Here is a 27,741-nt window from a genome sequence, read left to right as displayed (position 1 = left end):
TTAAGAACCAGTATTATGTGTGCTTGTTTGACATTGCCTCTCTCTTCCTCTCCCACTTCGGACTTACGTCTCTTCATATAGTTTTAAATGAGACACTGTTTTACACAGATGAAGACAAGCTTACAACCTCAAGGAGGCCTGGCTCTGAATCTCAGTCCACAGTCCCTCCCAAATCCCTCCAGGTTACAGATAGCAACAGGAGGAGGCCCCTCAAATTCTGGGAGGCAAACAGTCAAGATGATTTACAGAGTATGTTTTTACTCCCAAGTCTGAATAAAGAACCGGATTTGCATTCTTCAAAATTAAGTTCAGTATTTTTTGTACTAGAAGGAACAGTAATAGTCTGTAAATAATTGCATGCCTTTGATCAAGATGCTTGAATTTACTGTGTCATTTTTCTCTACTGCTAAAAAGAAGTAATACCCAACTTCCTCAAAGAGGCACTGAAAGGATTAATTAAACATATGTATGCATGTGCAAGTGATCAAGTACCTTATGAATGCCAAGTATTATTACAAAAAGTACCATACTGACAGGAATGAAGACAACCCTGTTTTAAGAGTAGCTTAAAAATGATTCAGCACTGCAATTTTATAGAAAAACTCCTTCTGAAATATTTCTGCTTGTTTCAGGTTTACAGTTTACATTTATAGCATGTAAACTACCCTTCCAAAAAAAGAAAAAAACCCACCCAAAACACCTTAATGTAAAAACTTCTCAAAACAATGTGACCCACAAAATTCAAGGTAGTGTAGTAACCCCTAAAACATTAAAACATCCTTCCCACTACCCAAGCATGTTCCAAGTTAAGGGCTGGAAAAAGACTGACTTACTAAATCACTGTTTTCAAAACTCTCTCACTTGCTTTGTGGAATTAAGATAGCCATAGGCAAGTCTGTATGATTTCCCATTCTTCCCATGGCTCAAACCCAAAGACTTGTGCAACGACAACCTTCAGGGTCAATTGATTTAGTAACTCTGGCTAAATGGATGATGTTTTGTGGTCAGAATTCCCTAGCTCACAAGAAATGAGAGCTAGTTTGGAGCAATGCCTACCTTTTCCCTACCCAAGCACAGATGGGGAGGGAAAAAAGGAATATAAAACCAGAACTGAAACCCATGCCTTTCTTAGCATACAGTATAACGTGCACATTAATAAAATACTTTTAAGTTTACTAAAAAAGTAGAAGAAAATGCTATAATCTTCACAATAATTCAATTTATCCTTAAAAATATTCTGTTATAATTTTTCCAACATTACTGTACTTACTCTCAGTATATTAGAATGGGAATTGAACTTTTACGTGCACATTTCCTACAGGAAAATGAAAGGGGCTCTGCATACTTGCTTAAAAAGGTAATAATTACTCTGTGGAATTGGCTTACCAAAAAAATCTTCAGTCTAGTAGCATACATGGCACACTTCTATAAATGTACTAGTGCACACGCATCACAAAACTAAGAAAACAAGATGATAATTACTTAGTGAAATGTTTTTTTCCCCCCCTTCATTCTCACTAAGATCCTTTAGAAAGTCAAGTGCAGTACTTGTAGCTTCACTTTGCATTATGGTACATTTACCATCCTAAAGTTGTAACTTACGTACTTTACACTGATAACCAAATCCAAACATAGCTCTTCCTATCACTGATTGTTTAGCTGGGCTCAGAGCCCAGTATAATTGCCTAATTTCTGGACTTCCTTTTGAAAACAAGCCCTGCTATTCCATTTCAGCATCTGCTGGCTCTCAATTCTTAGCAGCATGTCTCCTGCACTCTGTTTTGTAAACAAGAGTAATGGCTAGCTTTAGAACCAGAGACACAGATTTAACATCTGTAAGATAAACTGTGAGTTAGAGTCATTGAGCCCACCATCCCTGCAAGAAACCATCACCACCACCAAGAAAAACCGGTCATCCCCTTTTGTCTACCACCCTCTTTCCAACCATAACAGAGCCATCTTACATTTCTATAAATATATAAATATATATATATAAAGATAAGACCTTTGCTGACAAATAACTAATACACGGTGGCAACTAGTGCTTGCTAAGCAGACCAAAAAGATACAAATAATGGACATATGTTGCTAAGTGAGCCAACCAAAACCACACTGTAATAACCACTAAAATATCACTATCACAAAGCAATACCTTCAGATACTACACTTTTTACCTTGTACTTAAAGGAAGAAACTTCTATATTTAAGGGAGTGCTTAACTGCCAGCAAAAAGAATTAGCTGGAAAGTGTATGGTGTGAGATGAACTTTCTTTGGCAAACTTTTAAAGGGGAACTGTTCAAATAAGCTTCCTCTTACACTCAAAGAAAGTCAGGAAAAGAGAAGACAGGACTTAAGGATTAAGTATCTGCTTCTAATTGGTTTTTATTTTGCGACATACTGTTATTTTGAAAGACAACTTTATGTCACCTACACAAAACAGGCACCTATCAAAGTACTTACACATACCTGCCACCCTACTTCCACTGCAATCTTACCTGAGCACATCTGTGAAATATTACTTAATATAAACATCTGCCTACTAGCAGCTGGGTACCACCATATGTATAGTTCCATGGAACCACGTTGTCTGCACTTACTCTGGCTGCATTTTAGGGGATTTGAATAGAATTTCATCAATAGCCTATAGAACCAAACAGAAAGGCAGAAAGAAATTGGCAAGGGATATAGGGATGATACATATAATAAGCAAAAGGAAAAAGAAACAATCACTGATCAACCAGTTTCCAAGGATTTCACCAACATCTTTTCACATACTGAAATTCAGAGTCCCAGCCGATACTGCTTTATGCATTCATTTCCCTTCTTCAGCCCCAGATGGATCAGCTTATCACAGTGAAGCTTATCCCCACAGAATCCTCCATATAAGAAACCCACCTTCTGCTGCTATGAGGCAATGTCTCCAGCGGTTTATGCTGCTTTTAACCACAATGCGGTGTGGGTTTCACATTCTGAGGCAATTCTGAATACTGCAAACCACAGTGAGAATATAGACTACAACAGGAAACAGATGTGATGCAACCACAAACACTACCTTTACTGAAAGAGCGAGTGGTTCCATGAGAAGAAAAAAAAAAAAAAAAGGAACAAAGTACAAAAATGAAATGGCCTCAGAAAAAATACCAGATATCCCACCTCCCGCCTGTAATATAAGTGTAGGATAAGGGCTTTGCTTATCCTAGAACAATAATGAATGCAAACCTATGGCCTCGTGAAAATATGGCTTATTCAAAATGAATTAATGCTGAAAATGTGATCACATTTTAGGATGTTGTACTTACGGTCAGCAAGTACAATAAAACAACTACTTTGAAGCGTTACTTCTATTTTAAAGTTACCGACTGGATTGCACAGTGATGTATTCTAAGGGTCTTTCCTGTCATCAGACCCTGGATTCAATTCCCTCTTTAATACCAGTAATAACTGTGATAAACAATCTAATGCAGTGAAATTTACCTTTTTGATAATCTGGGATTTGAATGTATGGCAGTTTACACTTGTCATTTGATTGGTTTACCTATCCCATTTGCGAAAATAATGTTCAGCTCTAGTTAGAGCTCATGCTGGAACCCTGGCAAAGCTATGCAGACTAGCTGTCCACTCAGGTCTAGCGGAGCAAGGCCAGTGGCAGTAGAGGGTAGGCAGATGTACACTAGTTTACATTCGCAGCACTGAGGAGATGCTAATAACGTAAACTGGCTGTCCCTATTGGGCCACACTTTGTTTAGTATCAAAGATAAAAGCCCAGTTCTATAAGGTGCCAGATAGTCTCAGTACTGATGACTCCTGGAGGAGAAAGCAGCATGCAGGGTCTAGAAAGAACATGCTTTCCAATGTAAATGCAATACAGACAGACAAACCTGGTAGGATTTACTTGTAATTAACCTAATGCCATAAGCAGAGTGACAGTGTGCAAACCGTTACCTTTCACCTTAACTCATGAGCACAGTTTCATTTCCACTGTAACCACAGAATCATAGACCAGCCCAGGTTGGAAGTGATCTCAAAAGATCATCTGTTCCAACCTTTTGGGGGAAAGAGAACCTATATGAGATTATCTAGCATCCTGTCCAGTCACATCCTGAAAACTTCCAGTAATGGAGACTCCACCACATCCCTCAGGAGTTTATTCAAGTGAATGCTCATTATAAAAATATTTTTCTTATATTGAAATGAAACCTCCCCCAGCGCAACTCATACCAATCACCCTTGTCCCCTCCATGTGGCTCCTTGTGAAGGCAGTCTCCATCCTCTTTATAGCCGGCCTTTAAGTACTGGAAAACTGCAATGAGGTTCCCTCTTGAGCCTTCTATTCTCCAGAGACAGAAGACCTAAATCCTTCAGTCCTTCCTCACAGGGCAGGTTCTTCAGCCCTTCGATCATCTTCTTGGCAGTCCTTCTGATCCCCTTCAGCCTGTCTACATCTTTTTTTAATTTTGAAGACCAGAGCTCGACACTGTACTTTAGCTGTGGCCTGACAAGTGCTGAGAAGAGCAGGATGATCATGTCTTTATCTCTGCTAGCAATGCCCCTGTGGATGTAGCCCAGGATCTGACTTGCTTTTGTTGCTGCAGCAGCACACCAGACTCATGTTCAGCTTCTTGTATGTCAGGACCCTCAGGTCCCTTTCAGCAAGGCTGCTCCCCAGCTACACAGATCCTAGCCCATACCAGGCTCTTGGGTTATGTCATCCCATGCACAGGACCTTGCACTTTGTTAAACTTCACATAGTTCTTGATAGCCCACTCTTACAGCCTGTTCAGATCTCTCTGGAAGTTGGCTCTTCCCCTCTGGCATGTCCACCTCACCACCCAGTTTAGCATCATCAGCAAACTTGGTGAGGGTTCTTCTAGTCCCATCAGATCATTTTTGAAGACAGTGAACAGTTTGGAGCCCAGTGTCAATCCCTGGGGGATTCCGCTTGTGACAGGCTGCCAGCTTGAGTAACTGAGACCACCCTCTGAGTGTGGCCTGTGAGCTAATTCCCTACCCATCTCACAGACCACCCACCCAGTCTGTATCTTTCAGAGTTTGTCTAGGAGGAGGCTGCGGGTAACAGTGTCAAACGCTTTGCTAAAGTCCAGGCGAACACCACGCACTGCTCTCCGGATGTCAACAGAAAACATCATTTTGTTGTAAGTGGTGATCAGGTTAGTCTGGCATGATTTGCCCTTGGTAAATCCATGTTGGCTTTTCCCAATCACCTGCTTCATTTGGCTTGCAAGTTTTAAGAGGATGTTTTCCAGGAACTAAAGTAAGATTAATGGACCTGTAGTTTCCTGGGTCCTCTTTTGGATAAAGTTATAGTAAGGGAACAGGTTAAGTATCATGCATGCTAAGCTCTCTCTCAGGATGACTGGATCAGAGGCAGTCAATAATCAATGAAAATTCATAAACAACAGCTGGTAACTCTATCTGCAAAAAATTGAAGATCACCTACAGGAATGGAATAGGCCTCTGACGGTGGACTGAAAGCCCCCAGCTGCACTACAAGATGTTGCCGGAACTTTGTTTCACAGACACACACACACACCCCCAAAAAAAAAAAAATAAATCAGCTTCATCCAGTAAAATCCATAAACTGCTCTAATTCCAGATACAAACATAACAAGATAAGAATAACTTGAATCTAAGCACCAATTTTTAAAATTGATGGCCAATTTTTGGACAAGTGATAGAGACTTTGTCCGTCTGTTGGTTCCTGGACTTCAGCACCTTTACCAGCACCAACTTACTGAGCCTCAGAGAGGCCAGGAGACCCCACTTAATATACGGGACCTCAATTGCCCTGCTCAAGTACTACTGCCATCGCTGTGACAGCTCTACAAAATTTCTAGCATAGACCACAGCTGGAAACCATCTCTCCCCCCCGACTCACAGGAAGGATGCAATATACCATTTATTTTCCTTCTGAAAGGATAAGGAATAAGAATGTTCTGACTTGGTAATAATAACGCTTTGCATGTCACATGTCCCACAAATGCAGACCATGTTATCTTGTTGTTTCCTTGGTATATGTTGAATGTACGCTCAGATAATAGCTGTGGTTTACCTTACAGCATGAACTGCTCCCAGCTATTTGGCACAGATTTATATGAAAGAAGTGTTATGGCAAAAAAGGTAAACTCTTCCTGAGCAGACCTTAAACTCCTGAGTCAAGCTAACAACAAGCTGGGTTTCTTGCAGTAGTTTGAAAGACAGCAGAAAAACAGAAAGCATTACTACCTTCACAGTTTCAACATGGGTCATGCTAACACATTCTAGGAACAGATACAACTAAAAAACAACGAGGTAAAAAAGTGAATTTGTCATGAGTTTGCTCATTAACACTGATCTGCATGAGATTATTGCAAAGAAATATTACTGTAAGACAGCTGTGAAGCACTGAATTCAACACATATATCCCAGATATTTCAACATACCATGGAGGAAGATCTTGAATAAAGCCTGCATTATACCTGAAATAGCTTAGGCTTAGTCACTCCAGCCCTGGGATATTACATGTGCTGTTTATTTGATGCAACACATATTGACTCAGTTCATGACACTGCTAATCAAGGATATGACTGTTCATCTTCCACTTAAATGTACATGAATCTTACTATATTGGAAAAAGGGAAAAGAACATTAACTCTAATATTAAATTTATTTGGTTAAGGGAAAAAAGAACTAGGGCAGCAGCTCTCAAAAATAAAGATAGGTAGAATACCTTCTAAACATTACATTAGCATTTTTTCAGACTGGGTTTGAGGCCTATGTATTTTCAACTCACTTCTTTAAGTAACAAACAGAACAGAGCAGAATAATTTTACTGTTATGGCTGCAGTAACATCATATAATTAACACATGTATCTACTATAAAACAGCAGCTCTAAGAGAGGAAAAAAGGGACATCTTGCCTAAATTTCCAGTTTTATTACTCTTCCCCTTAAAAAAAATAAAATAAACTCCTGATCAACTATACCCTCTTTGACTAAGCAATCAAGACTCTAAACTGAGCTTGAGGAAATAATTCTGTCACTGTCATTAACGTACTGTTAGCGGCATTTTCCCTCAATTCCAAAATGTTAAGGAATGTGTTAGATAAGAAGTGGGAAACCATCTCTTCACTGCAGTGAAATCCTGAGAAATCAGCAGAAGGGATACCTGGAATACTTTATATTTGCTCGGAAACCAAATGCCTCCAGCCAACTCCACAATTTCTTACTGTTAATTGTTTTATAATAGCCATTACCAATTTCTAATTTAACAGTTCCCCAGCACCCTCAATTTCCTTTTGAGCTCTAATCATTCTTCCAAAGAATTCAAAATATATTTTTCCTGAGCATGGATAATATTCCTAATAGGACTGCAGTGAAGATAAATATGTAAAAACAGAATAGAGATTAACTTCATAAATTGCCCTTTCTATCATGCTACAGACACTGTTATAAGCTCATTTATTTCACAATAGGACAACTTTCCCAGCTCACAGATCAATCGATGCCAACAGCAGAATTGTTTTCTCAGAGATGGAATTTAATTTTAGAAACAATTGGTTGGGTTTTCAATGAAACTGCTCAAGTCAGGTGAAGTGACAAGCTGGCAGGGAAAGGAGTTTATAACCATTGTTAACAATCAAATGTGACATCTCCTAGGCAATCTCATGCAATACAAACCCCCCCCTGCATTTGTAAAGAACAGGCTAACAGAAACAATTGAGCCGAAACGATGAACAGGATGAGAAGAGAGGTCTTCACAGGAAAAAAAGAGGCTCCTTTAAGAAGATTCAGTGGTAAAACAGGTGAATAAAGATGCCTGGCTATGGAAATTAATTTTGATATATTAATACAAAGGCCAGAGTGGCAACAATCAGGATGTTGTTACATGGGCATAGGCTATAGGGGTACAAAGGATGCTAATTAGTGCAATCTTGCAACTTGCCCTTTGTCAACTAAGTCCTACGAGCAACCATATATATGCTTCACAGGAAGCAAAGGAGACGAGCCAAGACCAACCTGAACCCTCACAGTGGTCTGGGAGACAGTTTTACAAGACTAAGTTCAGCAATACAACTTCTAATGCTCTCCACTCTGTTCTCACCTCTTCCTTTTCTCAAGGTACTTTCTTCCAGTACCTTACCCCAGAAACTACTTATTTTTAATTTGTTCTCTACCCAACTTGGTGCTTTCCAGACTCCTCCAATAAGCAACTATAATTTAAATATTTTTTTTAGAGGGAAAAAGATGTGGAACGTCTTCTGCTGTTTTTGCAAGTCCAAGTGCTTCAGGGAACAGTCCAATGAGTAACTCTGCTAGTGTAAAGCTGGGGGATGGCTCTGGGATACTTCTCCACTTTTGGTGCCAGTAATCTATTAAGCTGATTCAATGCTCCCTTCACTAAATCACTTCAATTCCAAGGGTCTCTCTGCATGCCCAAAAGCTCAGTTTTCCACCATACGTATTCCTCCGCCTAACAGAAGGTATTAATTTTCTTACAATGCTTTTCTCACAGACCTTTGCAAAGTTAGAACATCACAAATGGCATCAGAAAAAAAGTTCAGGTTAAGACTACAAAATTTCAGAGTGAAACAAAAAACCTGTATAAAGAAAGCTGAATAATTACTGAGAGGGATTACAAGGTCACATGAATGCCTCTGAAGAAGCCCAGGTCCAAGACCAGTACAACCTTTTTTGTACAGTAAAACATTTATGTTTGGGAGAAGAAAATACAAAGCCAGAATATTGGAGAGTAAAGGAATTATAGCAGACTGACAAACAGCACTCAGCCGAATCAGAAATGCAGAAGATCACTCAATATTTCTTCACATCACTCCCGTCAAGTTTGCCGTCAAACATAATATATTAAGTATGTCAGACTCAGTGAGGTCAGGTGGCAGCTCTGGTTGTTTTAGTTTGAGGAATTTTTGTGTTTTCCCTTAGGTAAGCCAGCAGAGGCTTGCTACTTTCTAGATGAGACAACAGCCTAAATTAAAACACCATTTCCAAACTCCAATGGGAGAAGTCTTGGAAGCATGTATGACACCAGTGGGATTCAAATGTACTTCTATCAGCTCCATGCTGGGCCATCAGGAGCCATGAAGTTTACAGAGCGATCATTAGCAAGACAGGACTGCTCATGTTAGCAAAGCTGGTAAGCAACACCTCTGAATTTGCAACATAGAAAGTCTCTGTGCAGCCTGACTGATGTAAGCAACAATCAAGTCAGAGAGGTAAACTTTTACTATTAACAATAATGGACAGAAAGGTTACAGAAGCCAGAGCAACTTTCTGCTCAAACGTGTCTTAAGTGTGAGCATCTGCCTCTGACATGGCCACTCCAGGCTCCTCCTTAGAGTTAACAGAAAAGAACAGGGGCTTTCAGAGCAGGGCTCATGCAATCGATTCTAAACATTTACTTTCAGGTAAAGCCAGGCACACTGCAAAAGTACTGTTTTCTAACTTTTCTATAAGGGCAATATAAGGCAATTTAGTGAGCTGAAGGTATCTACATCTCATTAGACGAAAACCATCCACAGACTCCAGGAAGAAATTCAAATCCCTGACACAAGAACCATTTTAAAACTGAATGTTGAAGTCTTCTGTAATATCACATGATTTTTAAGGCAGTAATTGCACTTCTCAGAAAAATTCCATGCTTGGTATCCAGATCACCGAGTCAGATTACTCGGACAAGAGTTCTGGCTGTATCTACCCAAACCCTTCCCCTCAGTATCCTCTTTCTGTTGTGAGGTGCTGGGAACCTCTCTGTTCCATTAAGTATGACAGCCTGTTGATAGATCTCCTCAGGACTTCTCTGAGAACTCATCAGCACAAGCTGTTTGTAACGGGTGTCTCAATAATCAAACTTTTCACATTTCAGTTTTAGTTAGATATTCTCAATTTAGCAAAAGCAATAAAAAGCTGACCTTTTTAATGTTCCTGAACTGAAGCTGAGATGGATGTTTTAAATATGTTTCCTCTTTTTTACTTCCACATTAAAGCACTTTGAACAGCTACAAAATGTATGTGCCTAAGTGGCAACTCTGTAGCACCATCAAAACCAGAACTTAATCTTTCCACACACACACACACCCCCCCCAACAGTAACATCAGGAGGTCCTGGCTCAGTATTTGGGGTCCACAAGTAAAAGGCCACTCCTCTTTTTGTATCCAATTCTTCAACAGTCTGGAGAAATTACTAATATGTGGTCTGTGGCTGTCATTTGTTTGCTTTGTAATGCAGTTTTCTTATCTTGGTCTGCATCATGAAATTTAATTCTTCCCTAAATTTATTCACAAGTTCAAAAGAAACCTCCCAAATGGAAGTAATACAAAGTATAAACTATTTTTTTTTGTTTTTTTTAAGTAAGTCCTTACTCTACTACTAATTTCAAAAACTTATCATGTTTCTTAATGCAGACCTAGTATGCATTCAGAAACAGCTGGGAATCCTCTGACAAAGTACACTTGAAATTTTTGGATCTGAGACAGAGAATAGAGGGATCTGCCCCTGCTCTCTGCAGCATGTACTTGCTGTTCTTTACTGAATGATGTTCCCAAGTACCACAACCATCCAAACCATGTGGACAAAGAAATGCAGCCAAAATTAAACAGCAAACCAACTTCAAGTATTTGTTTCAGCTACCTTACTTCTCATACCTGCAAAAGCCTTATGCAAGTACACAAAAGCAGCTGTGTTCAACAGCTAGGAATTCAATAGTTTCTTCTTCTCAATTTTCAAACCTCTACTACAAAGTAGGGTCGATGGGGTATGATCAGTAATCAGGCTTACAAGTCATCAGTGTTTCACAATACAAAGACTGAATGCTGTGAGACAAAATTTCTCAGTCAGAAAATAGATGGTGAATGCTTAGAAAACAAAATTTCCTTATTAGGGTGGCAGTAAAATTGAGGTAGTTGTCATCAGAGGAAAACATAGCCCTGCAATTTCAGGATTAGAATATGAATTAGAGCATTCTCTAGATGCCAAGCTATTAGCTCCTAGGTCAAAGACAAAAAGGTCCTCTCTGTTCAAGACTTTTGTGCTCAAAAAAGTCTTAGCAGCATCCGCTTTCTGTTGTCTGACAAGGCTGGGTTCTGTAGACTTGTGTGTACTTATGCTGAAAAACAGCAGGATATAATAAGTCTTTCCATATTAATCATGAGGATTAGAGACAGTAATGCCAGGCACAGCTAACAGATTTGGGAATGCAGAAACACTTCAAGTTAGAGCTGCACTTAAAAATCACTGGATAATGGTTGGATCCGTATAGGAGGCAGAGTTCTTTCTTTAAACTCACCACTAGTAGGTGTAAGTGGGTGTCATCTCTGGCTCTAAGGATGGAGAACAGGAAAGATTAATAAAGGAAAATGAAGCGAAGACTGAAGAATTGTGAGAAATCAGCCATATCACCATCATTTCCTCGTAGCGCACAGCCACACATGCACACAGCCTTTTATAATTGTTTTATCAATACAAGCTTTGCTGACCATTTTAAATCCAACCTATGCCTTAAAACAGGTAGCGTACGTGCTCAGAAGACAAATATTCACTTGAGCAGGAAAACATAAGACCAATTCAACAGAGCAGATCATACATTTTTAACCTCATAGCACGGCAGGAAAATGCTTTAAACCTGTAGCAAGTCAATGAGAAATCTTCCCTACTGGTAAGCACAATAGCAGCCATCCATTTCAATAGAAGTTTATCAGCAGTGAAACCTGACCGAGATAAATGACGAAGCTGTTGAGCCACAGCCTGCTTCTGCCTGCTGCAGGCTGCCAGATAAAATGGGAACAAAAGCTCCCTGCTGTACCCCCTACCAGTCTCCATTAACCCCTGCTGATGCTTTATTATCGTCTGGGGGCTCCAGAACAGTATAGCATGAATCAGTATGTAAAAAATAAATAATAAAAGCTCATATGTAGCACAAACAAACTAGAAACATAGCTTGCAATAAATTCATTTTGGTAGCGCTACAATTAAATAATGGTTCTGAGGAATACCATATATGGCGAAGAGGGGGGAAGAAAAAAGCACAATGCATGTAAAATCATGTATGAAAAGGCAATACTTAAAGGCAATAGAGTGCAAGTACACCAACGTGTTTCTCCTGCTTTTACCCCCACTCCCAAATACATGCACATATGAGCAAAGCAGGGACCAGGCATATATTCTGATGTCTTCACATCCAATTCCAAGTTTCATATTTTGATCCTGTCACAAATATTCTCTTTGTTGCATCTCCTCCAGTGTCCTTTCTCCAAATGTAAGTTTGAAACATTTACTGAAGGTCAAAACATCTTCTACTAAACTGATATAAAAAATGGATGGGAAGGGCAGGGAAAGTGTAACAAATCTCCTCAGGATTCATGGTTGCCATAGGAGAGAAAGGCAGCAGGAGGAAAAGGCAAGACTTGAAATGCTAGTAACATTTTAGCTATCATAGATTTAGATAGCGTCATTGCAGCCTGAGATTTCTGCAGCCTACCATAACAAAGTCAATCTCTCATAAAAGGTTACAGAGAGGCCACACAAGATCCTAGGGAAAATTCACTAAGATTCCTAAGTAAAGAAACTCACCACTACATTTGCATTACTTAGCACGTTAAAGGGGAAAAAACATATTTTTTAAATCTACTTTAGACTGAACCATTCTCTTGCATGAACACCCCCTCTTCATTCTATAGAGCCCTTCCATGTTTTATTAATTACAGAATCTGTATTGAAGTCACACTCCAATCTATCACTCTCAGAGGTCATCGATTTTAAACCCATTTCTGAAGTGCAGTTAGGAAGTAGCAATATTATATTTAAGGAAGAAGACGAAGTTTTTCCTAAAGCTAATGCAACAAGCCAACAGAATAATGACTCCCCAGAGCTTCAAGGAAAAGAGTGGCGTCAACACAGGAAAAAGAGAGGCTGTACAGGTTCCATCCAAAGGCCCACACATCCCAGTATCCAGTCTCAGAGCGTAATCAGAATTTACACGTACAGAACAGCATAATAAAGCAAATGCACACTGAAACTTTGCAAGAAGACTCTTTTCATTCTACAGCAATTTATAGTTCAGTGATTTGTGGTTCAGAAGGCAATTCTGTTTTCTAGTAAACTGCAGCGGAATTCCCTTAGATTTACCCACAGACTTACCCAGTCTTCCCAGTAACACATGTAAACTTTTAACATCCACAACTTACCACACACTGTTTGAAAAACCATCTGCTTTTGTTTGTCTGCACCCACCACCTGCCAGTATTATTTATGAATGCCAATTTCTTCTATCAAAAAGGTGGTGTTGGGGGGGGGGGAGTCCTGGTCACCTTATAATTTTCTTGATTTTATAGATCTCTGCCACATAACCCTAAATTAACACCTTCTGCAATAAAAAAAAAAAACAACAACAAAAACACACAACAAAAAACCCCCACCCCAAATCCTCAAGCAAGCAAAACAAAACAAAAAAAAACCCAAAGAAAATCTGTGGGAGAATGTCTTCTCTGTTGCTTTAAAGGAGAACATCTCTGCTGCTTTAAAGGGTCTAGCCAGGCTTTTTCAAGGATTTCTGCACATTGCTAAAAGTTAACAAATGTTAACTTTTTATAAAAAGCAACAGCAGTAAAATCATAGCACTTGCAGCCTCACAGGAAAAAAAATAACTAGTAATTCTGAAACCTTAAGATAAATCTTCTCTGATGCCCTGCTTAGACATTACATGACAACCTGGAACTAACCCATTCTGCTAGCTCACATTGGTTTAAAAACAATGAAATGGAAATTGTCCCAGCAGACTTTGTGCCAGATCAGATATCTTCTGTCCTGCCACAGAATTGTTATGTTGGCATAAGCATTATATCATGTGTTCTAGCCAGTCTGACAGAAATGCGGCAGTGAGCTCATGCCTGATCTAGATGAAAATTTCTGCCACAAACTGATCCAGCACTGAACAGAATAATTTTTAATGAATTGGGACCACGGTCTGAGCAACACTGAATCACATGAAAAAAATCTCAATGTTCTGGCAAGCACTAGAGTGGAGAATGCCTAACTTTCCTTTTGCAAAATACATTCAACTCCAAGACAGTATCAGGGCTGAAGTGCTCAATCTGTTACAAATAAAACTCAGCATAGCTAAGACTCTTTCTCCCCTCTTTTCTCAGAGCTGGTATAATGGTAGATGAATTATAGACTATAAATCTTGTTTTCAGGACAAAGAAAACTGTGCTCCCTGGGGCTCTCCCAAGGAGTGCTTCAAAGCAACTCACTTTGCAGGACTGGAGTTACTTTGACTCTGAAGGAGAACAAACAGTTATGTGACCTTCCAGCGCAAGATTATGACTTCACGTTGACTTGTTCGAAGTTATAAATAAATAAAAGTATTTCATATGCTAAAGAAGATATTGTATCTAATATGATAAGTGCTGAAAATTATTTGCAATGGTAAGGAATCACTAAGGAAAGCTATAATTCATCAAAAGAAAGGTAAATCTACCAGGATATAGCAGCAAAGGTAGATGGTGCTACTATGGCACCAGGTAGTAGCCAAGTCTCCTGCTTCCAGATAAAACTTCTGCCTTTTGATAATAAACTGAACAAATACTAAGCAATACTATTTTCCCAAAGACTGTCAAAGAGATAATAAAAGTCATATTTGTTCCCTAAATATTATATAAAAACAAACACAAGAATTTCAATGTGGGAGAAAAGAAAAATGGTTCCCCCTGCCAATTTAGAAACTTCAGCAGAGCATATTATAAAGAAAACAAAATCTGTCCCCTCACTGGAATCCTAATAAAATGAGAGAGATGCAAAGTACAGGGAATTTGTGGGAGTACAAATAATTATATTTTAGTTCTTTAAAATATGTTCCACTAGCATCTAATCTGAGCAGTGTAAAGAATGAGAGATCGATTTTCTTAACATACAGACATTACTCCCATTAAAAACTTTTTTACCTGATGACCTAAGAATTGACTTATTTAACAAATCCTTATCATATGTTCTTAAAAAGAGGAATCTACTACACGGATATAATTTCCATTTTACGCACAGAAAAATGAGGGAAGAGTAGCAAGTAATTTGCCCAAAGACAGAGAAGAAACTGAATTGTTTCTTAAAGCACAAATCAAACATTACCCCATTGCCCTGTTAGGCTAATCAGAATTTGAACACCTAGAAAAGCAGAGTAACTACATTCTATGACTCCACAGAATTAAAAATGCACGTGCAATTACAAACCTCTATTTTGTCTGTTTTGGCATCTCCCCAGTATATTTTGCTTTCTGCATAATCCAATGCCAGTCCATTTGGCCAGCCAAGCGAGGTGTTCACAAGCACAATTCTGTCTGAGCCATCTAATGCTGCCCTCTCGATCTTTGGGATTTCTCCCCAGTCAGTCCAGTACATGTACCTGCAAAGGAAACATAACCTTAAGAACTCTTATTAAACCAAACTTTCAATATTCACATAGCTTCTTCTGCACTGCTGTTCCCCCAAGCTACATCGCATACAGGAAAGTACATTTCTAAGCCAAATATATTTCCTTACCCAAGTAAGGATGCCCAAACCATGCAGAAAGCACAGACATGTAAACCCCTGTCCGTTTACACAGAACTCCTGCATCAGCCTGCCCAGCAAGACAACAGAACCAGTGCCATTAGCTAGAATAAACAGATTCACACCATTCCCAAAAATATTTTTAAACAGGAGAATAAATCATACAGACACATAAGATGACCACCCAGGTGGTTAAAGTAGAGCAGTAGTCCCTGTGCCTCACAGCCTTAACTTTCAAAGAATCCCAGTATTATCATTTTGAAGGCTCAGAAATTTATCATTGCATCCCATTATTTGCATACAGGTAGACAGAGCTATCTCCTTTACATGACTCATTTAGAAAAATGCTCACAAACAGCTCCTCACCCAACCATGGGATCCAGCACAATAGCTCTGGGTTCTTCCAGGTCTTCTGATACCAAGATTTTTCTCATGGTCCCATTAAGCCTTGTAACTTCAATACGGTCTGTGCCAGTGTCAGTCCAATACAGATTTCGGGCAACCCAGTCCACAGCAATGCCATCAGGATGTGCGATCTGGGCTGTAACAACAAACTGACTACCTGACCCATCAATGAACGAGCGGCGGATGGCCCTAACTTCGTCATCGGTCCAATAGATGTATCCTTCCAGAGGATCAAAGTCAATGGCGATGGCATGACGGATGTCCTCCAGTGGCAAAACAATGTCTGTAAAATCTGGGGTGTCTAAGGAAATTCGCCTCAGGTCTGTCCGGCGGGCTAGAAGCAGCAGCTCAGTGGCACCTGCATGAACAAGGCAAAACCAAAACCATCTTACCAACACTGTGCAGTAAGCCTGTAAATAGTGAACCTGATTTTGTACCATTTGGTACAAGCTAGTCTAGCTACCTTGATTTCACAGGACCTAACCGAATTGATGGGCACCAGCAAAGAATTCCACTCAAAGGCTTCAAATGTGGCGTTACTGTTCTGCAGAACAAGTCAGACTGTTTATAGAGAAAAGTCAGTGATTGTTTCCTTGTCCAAAATGTATTACGTTGGACATGTTTTCTATCCATATAATCCCCTCCAAAGGTACTGAAATAGATATGCAATAACTATGCTGCTATTTTATGCAAATCAACAGATGGCCTGCAGCCTCTTAGATGAAAAATTAATTATATAAATAATTTACTGACTGTTTGCTCTTGTTGGTATAGGGGACAATCATGACAAACAAGCTGCGTGTTTCAACAACACCCTTAGAAGCAGAAAAAAATGTAACATAGGATGCCACAAGTATATCTCCTCTGAGAGATTCTTACCGGAGGCATCAGATTTGGGAACTGACAGTTCCACAACTATGTGGAGTAGGAGGGCTGTCAGCTTCTCCTGTATTTGTTGAGAACAAGCTTATTGAAAACATGAAGACAGGTAACAGTGTGTCTTACAAAGTCACTTTGAGCCGAAATGTACAAAAGCCTTGCTGGCTTTTGGGTCAAAAGTCAGAATCACAGTATGTATCTGAGATCAGCTTGCATTGCAGAAGACATTTTCACACAGGGCAACAGAAATTGTTAAACGGTACATGAGCTGAGCTTCTGATCAATGACAGATGTATTTATTGTCTATTCTAATTAATTCGCATTTCATTTTCTATTCTATGCTACTAGATTCCAATGTAATGAAGGATAAACAACCACCATGCCCCACTCCAATTAAACTGGCTTATCAGTTTGGAGTCTCGGAGAACTAAGAGCAGCTCAGGTCTCAGGGAAACTCAAACCAAGGTAAAACATGTGTGCATCCTAAATGCAGGAAAAGCATGTTGCAATGGCTTTCCTCAAACAGTGAGGGGAAAGGGTTTGTCAGGGACTGATGTAGGCATAAGGACAGATGCAACAGGGGGGGGAGGAAGGTTTATGAAAATAAATGCATCAGCATCACAGTGAAAAAAACACTGCCAAGCCACCTTCTGTCCATGTCTTGATCTTATAGAGGTATAAAAAAGGGCTTAGAAGGCTGAAAGAGCATCAACTACAGCAAGCATGTTGCTGATGAAAAAAGAATTTTGGTGCCTTATGCCAAATTTCTTTTTTTTAAAAGAAGTCAGTAATTGTCATTGGCGCTAGATGAGACCTCACTACATGCCAAACTTCGGAGAGACGCCAAAGCAACCATTGCTTAATTTTCAGGAAGTTTAGCACATTAAAAACTGCTAAGACTCTTTCACAGTGCTGCAAAAAACAGCACCTTTCAACAACTGAAGTTCATAACATTATTACTACTGCTCCAGATTGGCAGTCCAGAGTGGGTTAAGATCAGCTTCGGGATCTTCTGCCCTAAAACACCTTGTATTCAGAAACAAAAGTACACACAAGTCAATTGTTCTTCTAGTGAATAAGTCTTACGCATTAATATCAGGAAGGTGGAACCTCTAATTACATGTCTATGCATCCTTCAAAATCATGTAGAGCTTGTGACATAGTAAATGCAAAACAGGCATGTTAGTAAGAATTTTTTATAATTATGGAAGCAACTGATCTTGTCACGACAGTCTACATGTACATCTGTATTTATTGCTGCTAAGTATATCAAACAATCGAGCAATAAGATCCAAGCATTCAGCTGCATTATGGTCACGTAAAGTATTAATACATAACTAATCCCAAAAAATTAGGTTCAAGAAAGAAACATCTAGTCTTTTCTTTCTTAGCAACTTCAGTCTTTTATCCAACAATCTTTTAAACAAAACTATGAAAATCATATTTAAAAGCCCAAACAATTATATCTTCTTTGCATTATCTAGTAAAACTGAGGTTCAGTAAATGCACTAACCTCAGATTTCTGTACAGTTAGAAAGCTATATATAGTCTACCATATACACAAAAAGTGTAAGGCACAATTTAAAAATAATTTGTGTGCTTTAGCTTAAGTTGACAGTCATTTTGAAGAACCAATGCCAGGTCCCCAGAAAGACTCAACTGAGTAGAACCATACCTTTGCTGAAACTCAGGCTTAAAGCTGACCAATTGACCTTCCAATTCTTCTCAAAGACAACCTGTTTCAACAGCTTCAGTATCCTGCTTTCAGGCTGCAATACTGTTGTTTAGTCAAATAACCCACTGTGTTGAAGCTTTAATTTGCCATTGGGAAAATGCCTGGTTTTCAGCTAACCCATGCTGCACTCTGGATCCCTGAGCTAAGAACTTCATGGTCTTGATCTGGGGGCCTGGCTAAAATTCCAACTCCCAGTCAAACCCCACCCTCACCCCTCCAACCAAGCAACAAAAGTTTAAAGCTTACTTTAGAGCTATTAGCAACCCATTTGCAAACCCACACCTCAGCTGCTTAATTAGGTCACCAGTCATTCTGTTCAGGAAAAATAAACTGAGTAGCAGAGAAGCATCTCACCTCAAGGTAGGCTGAGCGAAAGATCACTCTGGATGTCTTCAGACAACAGCAAAAATTGCAAATGCAAGAGCTGAGCACATTTATGGACTGATCCCATTACCACCTTGATGGCAGTCAAGTAAAGAAGGTGGTCTCAAAACTGAAATAAACAATTTGTACTTGTGGCAAATACCAGCTGTACAAAGTTTACCTGGCTAGGCACTGATCATCACCCAGTCAGAAAATGGCTCAAGATACTCAAGGTTGCCAGGACATAACAGAATCAATTTTATTCACTTCTAACTGAACTAAAGACCAGTTATAATGCAAAAGCTAGCATGTGACTGCAGAATCTCCGGACTTTTCAGTCTGCCTCTCCAGGAAGAAGTATGCCTGTAATAATGAGCATGATGGAGAACACCATGGGTATGGAAACAGATTTCAAAAAAAAAGAATGAAAAGGCAGGAAAAAACAATGTAGGGTGCATGCCAGCATAACTTTTTGTTCTTTTCAGTTTATCAGCACTTACTGGCAGACTGGAACAAGCCACAAATGTATAAAACACCTCAAACGGCTCAAATGCTTTCAAAAGGTGCATCAAGGCTGCAACCAGAGCTCTGACCTCAGCACACATATGCAGACCTGAAGCTGTTTTCCTCTAGACACCTCACACTGCACATACAAGGATGAAGTGGCCTAGATGAACACGCAGGAGACCTGGAGCAGAGCTTACTGCCCTCCTTGTTGGCTACTCTGTACTGGTCATCTCTACTGCACCCAACAAGCATGTCTGTAGACACAAGTACATCTCAAATACAGTGCTGGGTTTGACAGCACAGACCACCAGGTATGCTGGGGTGTGCGCTCACAGCCTTCAAACCAGAGCTCCCACACAAAAACTTGCAGGCAGAGTAAGCATACAGCTGTCCCATAGTTAAAGTCAAGTCCCTCTGTCTACTTTCCATGCTCATCTCCCACATAATCCTAAGTGATCTTAGCAACCCATAATCTACTTTAAAAAAAAAAAAAAAAACCACAAACAAAGAAACCCCAAAAAACCCTCCCAAAATATTCACACTGGGGACCAAGCTCAAGATTCTTTCTAGCACTGCCTCAAGTCATGGAGTATGCAGGATAGTTAGCAGTTTTTCTGAAATCAAGTGCCTTACTTAAGATGTCTAAATATGGACATAAAAGCTTTACTCCAGACTCTTATTTTTGAGAGCTTTAGCCTACTTTTATTAAGCACTTTGGAAGCTGGGATTACAAGCTCACGGATGGTGCATTACATTATTCCTGGAACTAATACTTTCTTCAAAAAGTCACTATTAAAAAATCAAAATAATTTAAATTATGTGCTAGCTGAAGTCAAGGGAAGGGGGAGAAAAGGGGAAACCAAGCAAGCAAGCAAGCAGATACATGCAGTGGCATAGCAGGACACTAGACGTTGAACCTCAAAGCTAACTTTTACAATGAACTGCACCTTCTCAATGATATGCAGGCTTCAGTCATTTGTCAGTTATTTACCTTGAAAACCAGCAGTAATTGCTGAGGCTAGTACAGCTACACAGACACACGCTCAGGAATTCATACATAAGAAGTGCTAGAGCTAAGACATGCATAACGCATTTTCTGTCTCTGAGAAATCAAGATTATTAATACATCCTCAATAGAATTACCAGACATTTGACTAAAATATTTATTTCCTAAATGTCTTTCCCCAGTTATAAAATCACTATTGTCAGAAAGCCACTGATACTAAAGTCCAAACAAGATTTTTTCATCTAGACAAGCTCAACCTTAAAACTACAAAGGCAAAAGCAATGCATGTGAAATTAATAATGGATTTTTTCTTTCCTTTAAAAGAAATGAAAGAGTTCGGGTGTTAATTTAATACCTTGATCTGGCTGCTCCCAACAAAGCAGACTACCCACTGGGCAGCCCTAAATCACAAAAGGAAGTGCAGATTTCTGATTACTGCCTCCAGGCCTACAAGGGAAATAGGATGTGAATGTCCATGGGCAAAATAAACTGTTTTCCTGGAAGAGAACAGAATGACCAAAGCAAGGCTGAAATGAAAGTCTGAAGCAGTGCTTTTTCTTCATGAGGAAACTCACATCTCTTTGCTCAGCTGAAGTCACCACTGGTTTTCTCAGTACAAACCACACATCTGTATTGGTAATAGGAAATGCAGGAAATGCGTAAAATTCACTGCAGGCAAAGATAGAAGCTGAGCACATGGACAGAGAGATCTTTGAGCACAAGCAGGAATGTAACTCCTATGACAAACTCCTAAGACAAACCTAAATTTTCTTATAAAAACAACTATCAGACAGGTCATTTAAACATAGCACTGTCAAACTCAGAACAGCAGTGCCTATAATACTGAAAAAGAGAAATCCCAGTATGTCCTGCAGAACAGGACAGTAAATTACCAAGACACAACAACAGTAGGCAAAAGCTCTCCTGCAGAAGCACCTGGGTGCTCAGAGAGGACTCTCTGCTTTGGATGTTACTGACCAAGGAATAGCTGGCCATGAAAACTGTTTATTCTGCCTCTTTTTTTCTTTGAAGGGCAGGGTCTTAGAAACTTTCATCCAGGCAAAGGGGATAAGAGCTTGCTACAAGCCCACATCTCAGTTATTTAACTGTTTTTTTTAAGAGGAATAGCAATCAAGACATGAACAACCAGAGCCAGTATTATCCGCTATTAGAAAAATAGCTAATTTTGTTCCAAGTTATCACCCTTTCCTGAAACACTATGGAAAGTGTTTCTAAATAGATGGAGGGGGGTGGATTATATTCATAGTTCTCACAAGAAATGGCAAAACTCTTCTAAGGTGTGATAAAAAAAAGCCCTACAAAAAATGGAGAAACTGACACTGGGAGAAAGGGGAGGGTGGAAAAGATCTCCTATAAACCAAGATTATTCAAAAATGCTAGGTTGTCATGGAAACTGCTCAGGGAGGGTCAGCCAGCCTCACCTTTGGCTGCAAGGATCATCTGTCAATGCCAAAGCAATGCAAACACCACAAACACACACTCAAAATTCACCCATCAAAATCTTTCCAGTCCAGGCCGGTGCTCTCAACAGTGCAGCATGAAATGAAGTTCTCTCCTCAAAGAGGCTCCTTTCAGAATGAAACAATTCTGTTTAGGAACCAGTCTGATTTTAGTGTACTGCTAGATGACAAAAATATCTTAAAGAAAAGACACTCTTAGCCTCATTGTTCACCTTTCTTCACCTGCAAGTCACCCCTCCTTCCTTCCTTACCCCAGAGTCATGTACATGTTCTAATTGCAAACAGAGAATTCATCATTCTGTTTCAGCATAATAGGTATACACTGAAACAATTCAAGGTAAAAATGTTCAGTTCTCAGGGTTCACCTCTACTTTCACAGCAGATATAGTAAACAGGCAAGTACAAAGGGAAAGAAACAGCCCAAGAAACCAGAACCACCCCCTGCCACTCCATACACCTGGAAAAGAAAAAATAAATTTATTTCCCCAGGGTCATGGAGCAGCCTAGGAAAGGAATTCAACACAAAAACACGTACAGGTTTACTTCTCAAAATCTGGTCTGTGGCTAGTCTGGCTCTGCTCAACTGCCATGCTCTTCTCCCTTCCCCAGATCAATAATTCCAGTGAATCTCTGCCTTGAAGAGCTCCGGAAAGTTGTAGGTCACTAACAAAAGCCCTAAGCCTACAACCCACACCTCTCTTCAGTGAGAGGTGAAAAAACAGTAAAATATTATTTTGGAGTAAGCTCAGCTCTAAATGCTGAAACTACAGCTCCCTCACACTCCTCCCAGAAATTAGCTAGCTTTGCACAGAATCATCAAAGTTAAGTGAAATCAATGGACCTGATGCACAGCTTGAGTAGGTTGTTTCACTTGGGTTATGTGATAACTCATTTCTATGTCCAAGAAGCATTGGTATGCGACACTCACTGAGCTAAATAGACTCAATTTTCTCTTCCCCCTGCATTTTTCTTCTTGAAAAGCGAGAGGCAGTGTTTTGGAAAGACACAATACCAGAATGGTGGTTAAAAATGCAACATTATATCAACAAGCATAAGATAAATGAATGTTCTTATATAAAGTTTTTTGCATACAGATTGACAACATGCTGTAGTAAATTAGTTAACAAAATTCCTGATAGAATGGGAGCTATATTTTGTGAGCCAAATATACTCTACAGCTGACTGAGAATATACAATTTGGTTTCTTGTGTTTGGAGAGTGGGAAAAAAAGAACAATAGTTGTAAGTTCTGTGCTGTAAGGAATGGCTGAAAAAGTGAACTGATGATTTTGAGTATCTTTGCATGAGAAGTTAAAGTCCTTTTAATAAGATTTTGTTTTCTGGCTTATTTTTAGTACCATTCCTCTATTTGCCTGTTGTAATTTACTTTGATAGGCTAGAAAGGTGCCATTCAGCACGGCCGCACAGGACAGTTAACCTGTGTGGCAGTTTGCCTCCATGAGGACTTGGGGCTGAACCCAAGCAGTGAAGTGGGCATTTCTGCAATACAATGACCTGTTCCTTGGAACACAGCACAGGGGGAGCAAAAAGGTACAGCCCCTCTTGCCTGAAGTCCCTGGCCCTTTTTCAATCAGCGGTAAGTCAAAAGGAAGCAATTTCTCTCTCTTGATCTCTCCAGGGCTTGTTCCAACTGTTGTCCTTAGTCCTTCAGCCTCTGCTGCCTTACCTTCTGCCTCTGCTTGGCAAGTGACCAAAGCTTCAACACTTCCAGTCCCCCAGCCTGTGCAGCTCTGCTTTTGGAAACATGCCTGTATTGGGTAACAACTGCTTTAGCTATCTGCTGCCACAGAGGAGTTTATCTGTGCATATCAAGTAATTTTTAAAAAGCACATGAATTTGTGTCAGATTCTGACTAAATATGACCAACTCATAGCTGTATTATTAAAGCTTGTTCCTTGTACTGGCAGAAATGGAAAGAAAAACATCTTGTGCATGTATTGGTAAATTCCTACAAACAATCCTCCAAGGCCGAATTGGGAGCAGCTTTTGAATTTTTCACATAAAAGCAGCAATTTATTTTAACAAGGTTCACACAGACACAAATATATTCAACAGAGAGCATGAAATAGCATGAAATTAAAGGAAACACATAACAGACAAGCCCAGAAGAATTTTTAAAATATAAAATGATAATTTAACAGAAATTATTTCTGTATACTTTTTATGTAGTCTATTTACAGTAAGTTCTACTGTATCTTTCTGTTTCTTCCTCCATGTACCTTTATCATAGATGATCTGCATAAAAGATGGTTATTGATGAGCAAGCTAATTATCTCCCAGTGTTATTATGATCCTGTTAATGTACTACAACCACCACAGCATGTCTCAAGGCCTATACTTACAAGATGTAACAACTTAAAATCATATACATTAGTGAACAATGAGACACTAAAAGCACTTCTGGGTGAGCACTTGCAGCCCTAAGACTTGACCACATCTTGAGTTTTAAGGGAAACACTTTCAACACCTCTAAAAACATGCCGTTCTTTTCAGTTCCTCTATACAGACGTAGGTACCTAACTTTATGCATGTGAACTGAAAGAGATTCCAGGCGTATGCATGTGTAATAAACAGACATCAGATCCTGAAAAAAAGAACTGTGTTTATTGGACAATCCTATTAACCAAATACTAATTCATGAACAATAACATCAGAAATATTTTAGAGACAACAGATGAGGTAGGTATCATTTTCTCTAAGAAAAGGGAACAACAGAGCCCCTCCAAAAAATCTGCAGGGAATTAGTGACAGAGACAGAATTGCAAACTAAATTTTGTAACTGGATTTTAAAAATTTTAAACTAAATTTTAACCTGCTTTTCAGCCATGACATTCTTTTTGAAAAGTAAAGGGCATTTTCCAACCACATATCTGTACTGCAAAAGCATGCACAATTTCACAATCTGCCATCCCTAATGCGCATTATATAGCGAAGCTAGAAGAACCCTTTTACCTTCAAAAAATACTTTGTTGTGTATTTGTTCGTGTTTTTAAAAGGATTTTAAAAAACCAAATCCTACCATCTTTGCAGGTCTTTCCATTCTCAAGAAGTTTCACACCAGTGGGACACGCACACTGATAAGAGGGCTTGGTAGGAGACATCAAACACAAGTGGGAGCAGCCACCATTATTAATTCCACATGGGTTTGTAGCTGTTAAACATAAATCACACAGATTAATGCTTCTGACAACGAATGACCTCATCTCATGTGTTAAGACACATACGGCATTTGAGTGGTAGAATTGGTGGCAGCAACACAGATTAAAGAAGGAAATTATAAACACAGAACAAGGAAAAATTAATTCCAAGTGTTGAGTAGTGGGGTATTTATGATACCAAAATGCCCAAATGTTGAACGTTTCCTTTCTTGAGGAAGGAGCACATAGCTCTAAACAAGAGCCTTGTTTCAGCTCTGCTCTCCTCATTTTCACAAACTATTCAGCACATTGGTGCTGAATGTATAGTAGGTTGTATATATAAAAACAAGATGCAAACACAGTAAATTTACACAATGGTTAAGAGTGCTTATTACACAGAGCTAGTCTTGTTTAATGTCATCTGCCAAATTAACACTACTTTCCATTCAGGAACTACTACTTGGAAAAAATAAAAATACTGCGTTGCCTAAAGTAATGGCACATAAAACAGAAGATGGAATACAACAACAGGATAAATGTGGTAGGCAGAAAAAAAGCAAGAGGTTTTTTGCATTTAAAAAAACAATGTAGAGAATATTTGGTTTCTCTTTGGGTCTCTTCCCAATCTCTGCATTGGAAAAATTGCATCATGACGTGGGTGAAGCCACCCACTACCATACAGAAAGACTAATTAAGATTTTTGCAAATCAGTTCCAACTTGCAGTTAAAAAAAGAAGGCAAGACAGCTTACCATTTGGCTGCCTCTTTTGGCTGAAAGCATGGATATCCATGGGAGAGAAGATGTTGGAATGTATTTCACGCAGGTCCTCCCCGGAGTACTTGCTGCAGGCCAAGATCGAATGCGTGTTCCAGTCAGTCCAGTACAACGTGTCCCCAAAGAGCGTCAAAGCAAAAGGATGTGGAAGGGAGCCTTTAACCACTGCTTGCCTAATAGAATACAGGGGAAAAAATGAATGCTCGAACACAATTCACGCTACGGTTTTGTTTGAACGTAGCTTTTGTGAAAAGAAATTTAACAATGTTAAGTACTGTTATTCAGAACTTCCTATTTATTTATGGGGAACAAATACAGTGCACCCACTTTGGGGAATGATACGGGGTAACAATACAGGAGTCCTACTTCCAGGCTGCCTACTGATGCTAAGATGGTCACAAGAGATGCCAACTGAAATCCTTACTTAAGCCTGTGGCTATTTCACAGCGCTCCTGTAACAATCAGTACCTGTGAAACTCTGTCATCATGAGCAAGTGGGGAAAATGCCAGCTGATTTTATGGAAGTCTGGCTGCTACCTGCTGATATATGATGTCCACCATTTTCAGCCTCAGCAGATTCCAAACTGAGACAGCATTTGGTCAGTTAACAGTCCATCCATCTCTTCCAGTTTTGCTCTTTTGAACCATCAGAAAAATATTCTAATGGCAAATAGTTTCACTACAAAGAAACCCTTAAAGTTACTCTTCATGATTCATTATTATGATAACTATTAAGCTATTGTTTTTATTGTAAGCAGTGCAATTAAACATAGTTCTACTGATCTGCCATGGTAATGGTATCATTTCTGAGCAAACTGGGTCACTGCCTGTCTCCAGGTCCATAAACAAAATTAAAGACTATACCCATATATTTTATGTATATATACAAACACATTCTCATTAGCCATCAGAAAAATGCAGCACAAGCATGACTGAAGACAGTTTTTCCAGGTTCTTGTGATGTAGAAACTAATTATCCGTACCCAGGTTCCTCAGAACTGGAATTAAGTAGCTCAGTTCTTTTGGTTATTTTATTCAGAATCACAGAAAAAACTTAGGATGGAGAAGATCCTGGAGGTCATCTGGACAAACACTCCACTCAAAGCAGGGCCACACAAGTACCACTGACACAAACGCTTCTTCCCACCTCCTTTCTTCTTAACTGCACGGGTACACATGTGTTCTCAGATACACAAGCTCCCACTGAACATTAGAGATTGCCATCCCTCTCCTGCACTGAAAGCGTAACGCACTGACACACAAGTTTACTACTCCCTTATTCCCCTAGGTTACACTATGAACACTAGCCTCCCAATTTTCTTCTTGCAGAGAGGAAAGTCATAGTCATTATCTGTATATTTACTGAGAAAACACCCCCACACTGTATGCATCACTTCTGCAAAGAAGTCAGTAACTCAAGTAGTTTAGTAGAGGACAAAACCACTCTTATTTTCCAAGTATTTTCTGTTAAAATATAACAGAAGAGTATATTAAAGCAAGAAACTTGAAGGTATCTTCTTCCAATGATTCTGAGTACAAAGAGATTGAAGTCATTACCGCTCTTTCACCTTAGCTTCTGGAAAAAGATGCACTAGCTTTAAAGTTTCTATTTTTTTCTGCTCCCAAGAAAAACATACATTCCTTTACTTGTCACTCTAGTGTTCCAATTCTACACCAAACAAAATTTTCCATTTCTTGATATTTTGCACTCGAAAGTAGGACATATTATCTTTTCTTCCTTATTTCTGTCTGGAGTCAGGTATGTATTTTGCTTCTAATTAAATGCTCCAACTAAGCATCTTACAAAAGACTATATTGTAGTATCATTTACAGGTGAAATCTACCAGCCAAACAGTAAAGCCAGAACCCCACAACAAACT

The 27,741-nt window shown here is 39.3% G+C and overlaps 1 protein-coding gene across 3 annotated transcripts in view; it reads right to left on the bottom strand.

Annotated features, from left to right (window-relative positions):
- Positions 1-27,741, bottom strand: part of LRP6 (LDL receptor related protein 6) — a 128,118-nt gene that overhangs the window by 37,900 nt on the left and 62,477 nt on the right. For all 3 annotated transcript variants that reach the window (XM_040593929.1, XM_040593928.1, XM_040593926.1), the window contains exons 4-7: positions 25,838-26,034; positions 24,969-25,100; positions 15,920-16,316; positions 15,236-15,407 (exon numbers count right to left, since the gene is read on the bottom strand). In XM_040593929.1, the coding sequence (XP_040449863.1) occupies positions 15,236-15,407; positions 15,920-16,316; positions 24,969-25,100; positions 25,838-26,034 (898 nt within the window). The remainder of the gene's footprint in view (positions 1-15,235; positions 15,408-15,919; positions 16,317-24,968; positions 25,101-25,837; positions 26,035-27,741) is intronic.

The sequence above is a fragment of the Falco naumanni genome, chromosome 5 (assembly GCF_017639655.2).
Source record: "Falco naumanni isolate bFalNau1 chromosome 5, bFalNau1.pat, whole genome shotgun sequence".
NCBI lineage: Eukaryota > Metazoa > Chordata > Aves > Falconiformes > Falconidae > Falco > Falco naumanni.
The sequence above is the reverse complement of the archived record's forward strand: the minus strand, read 5'-3'. Positions and strand labels throughout refer to the sequence as shown.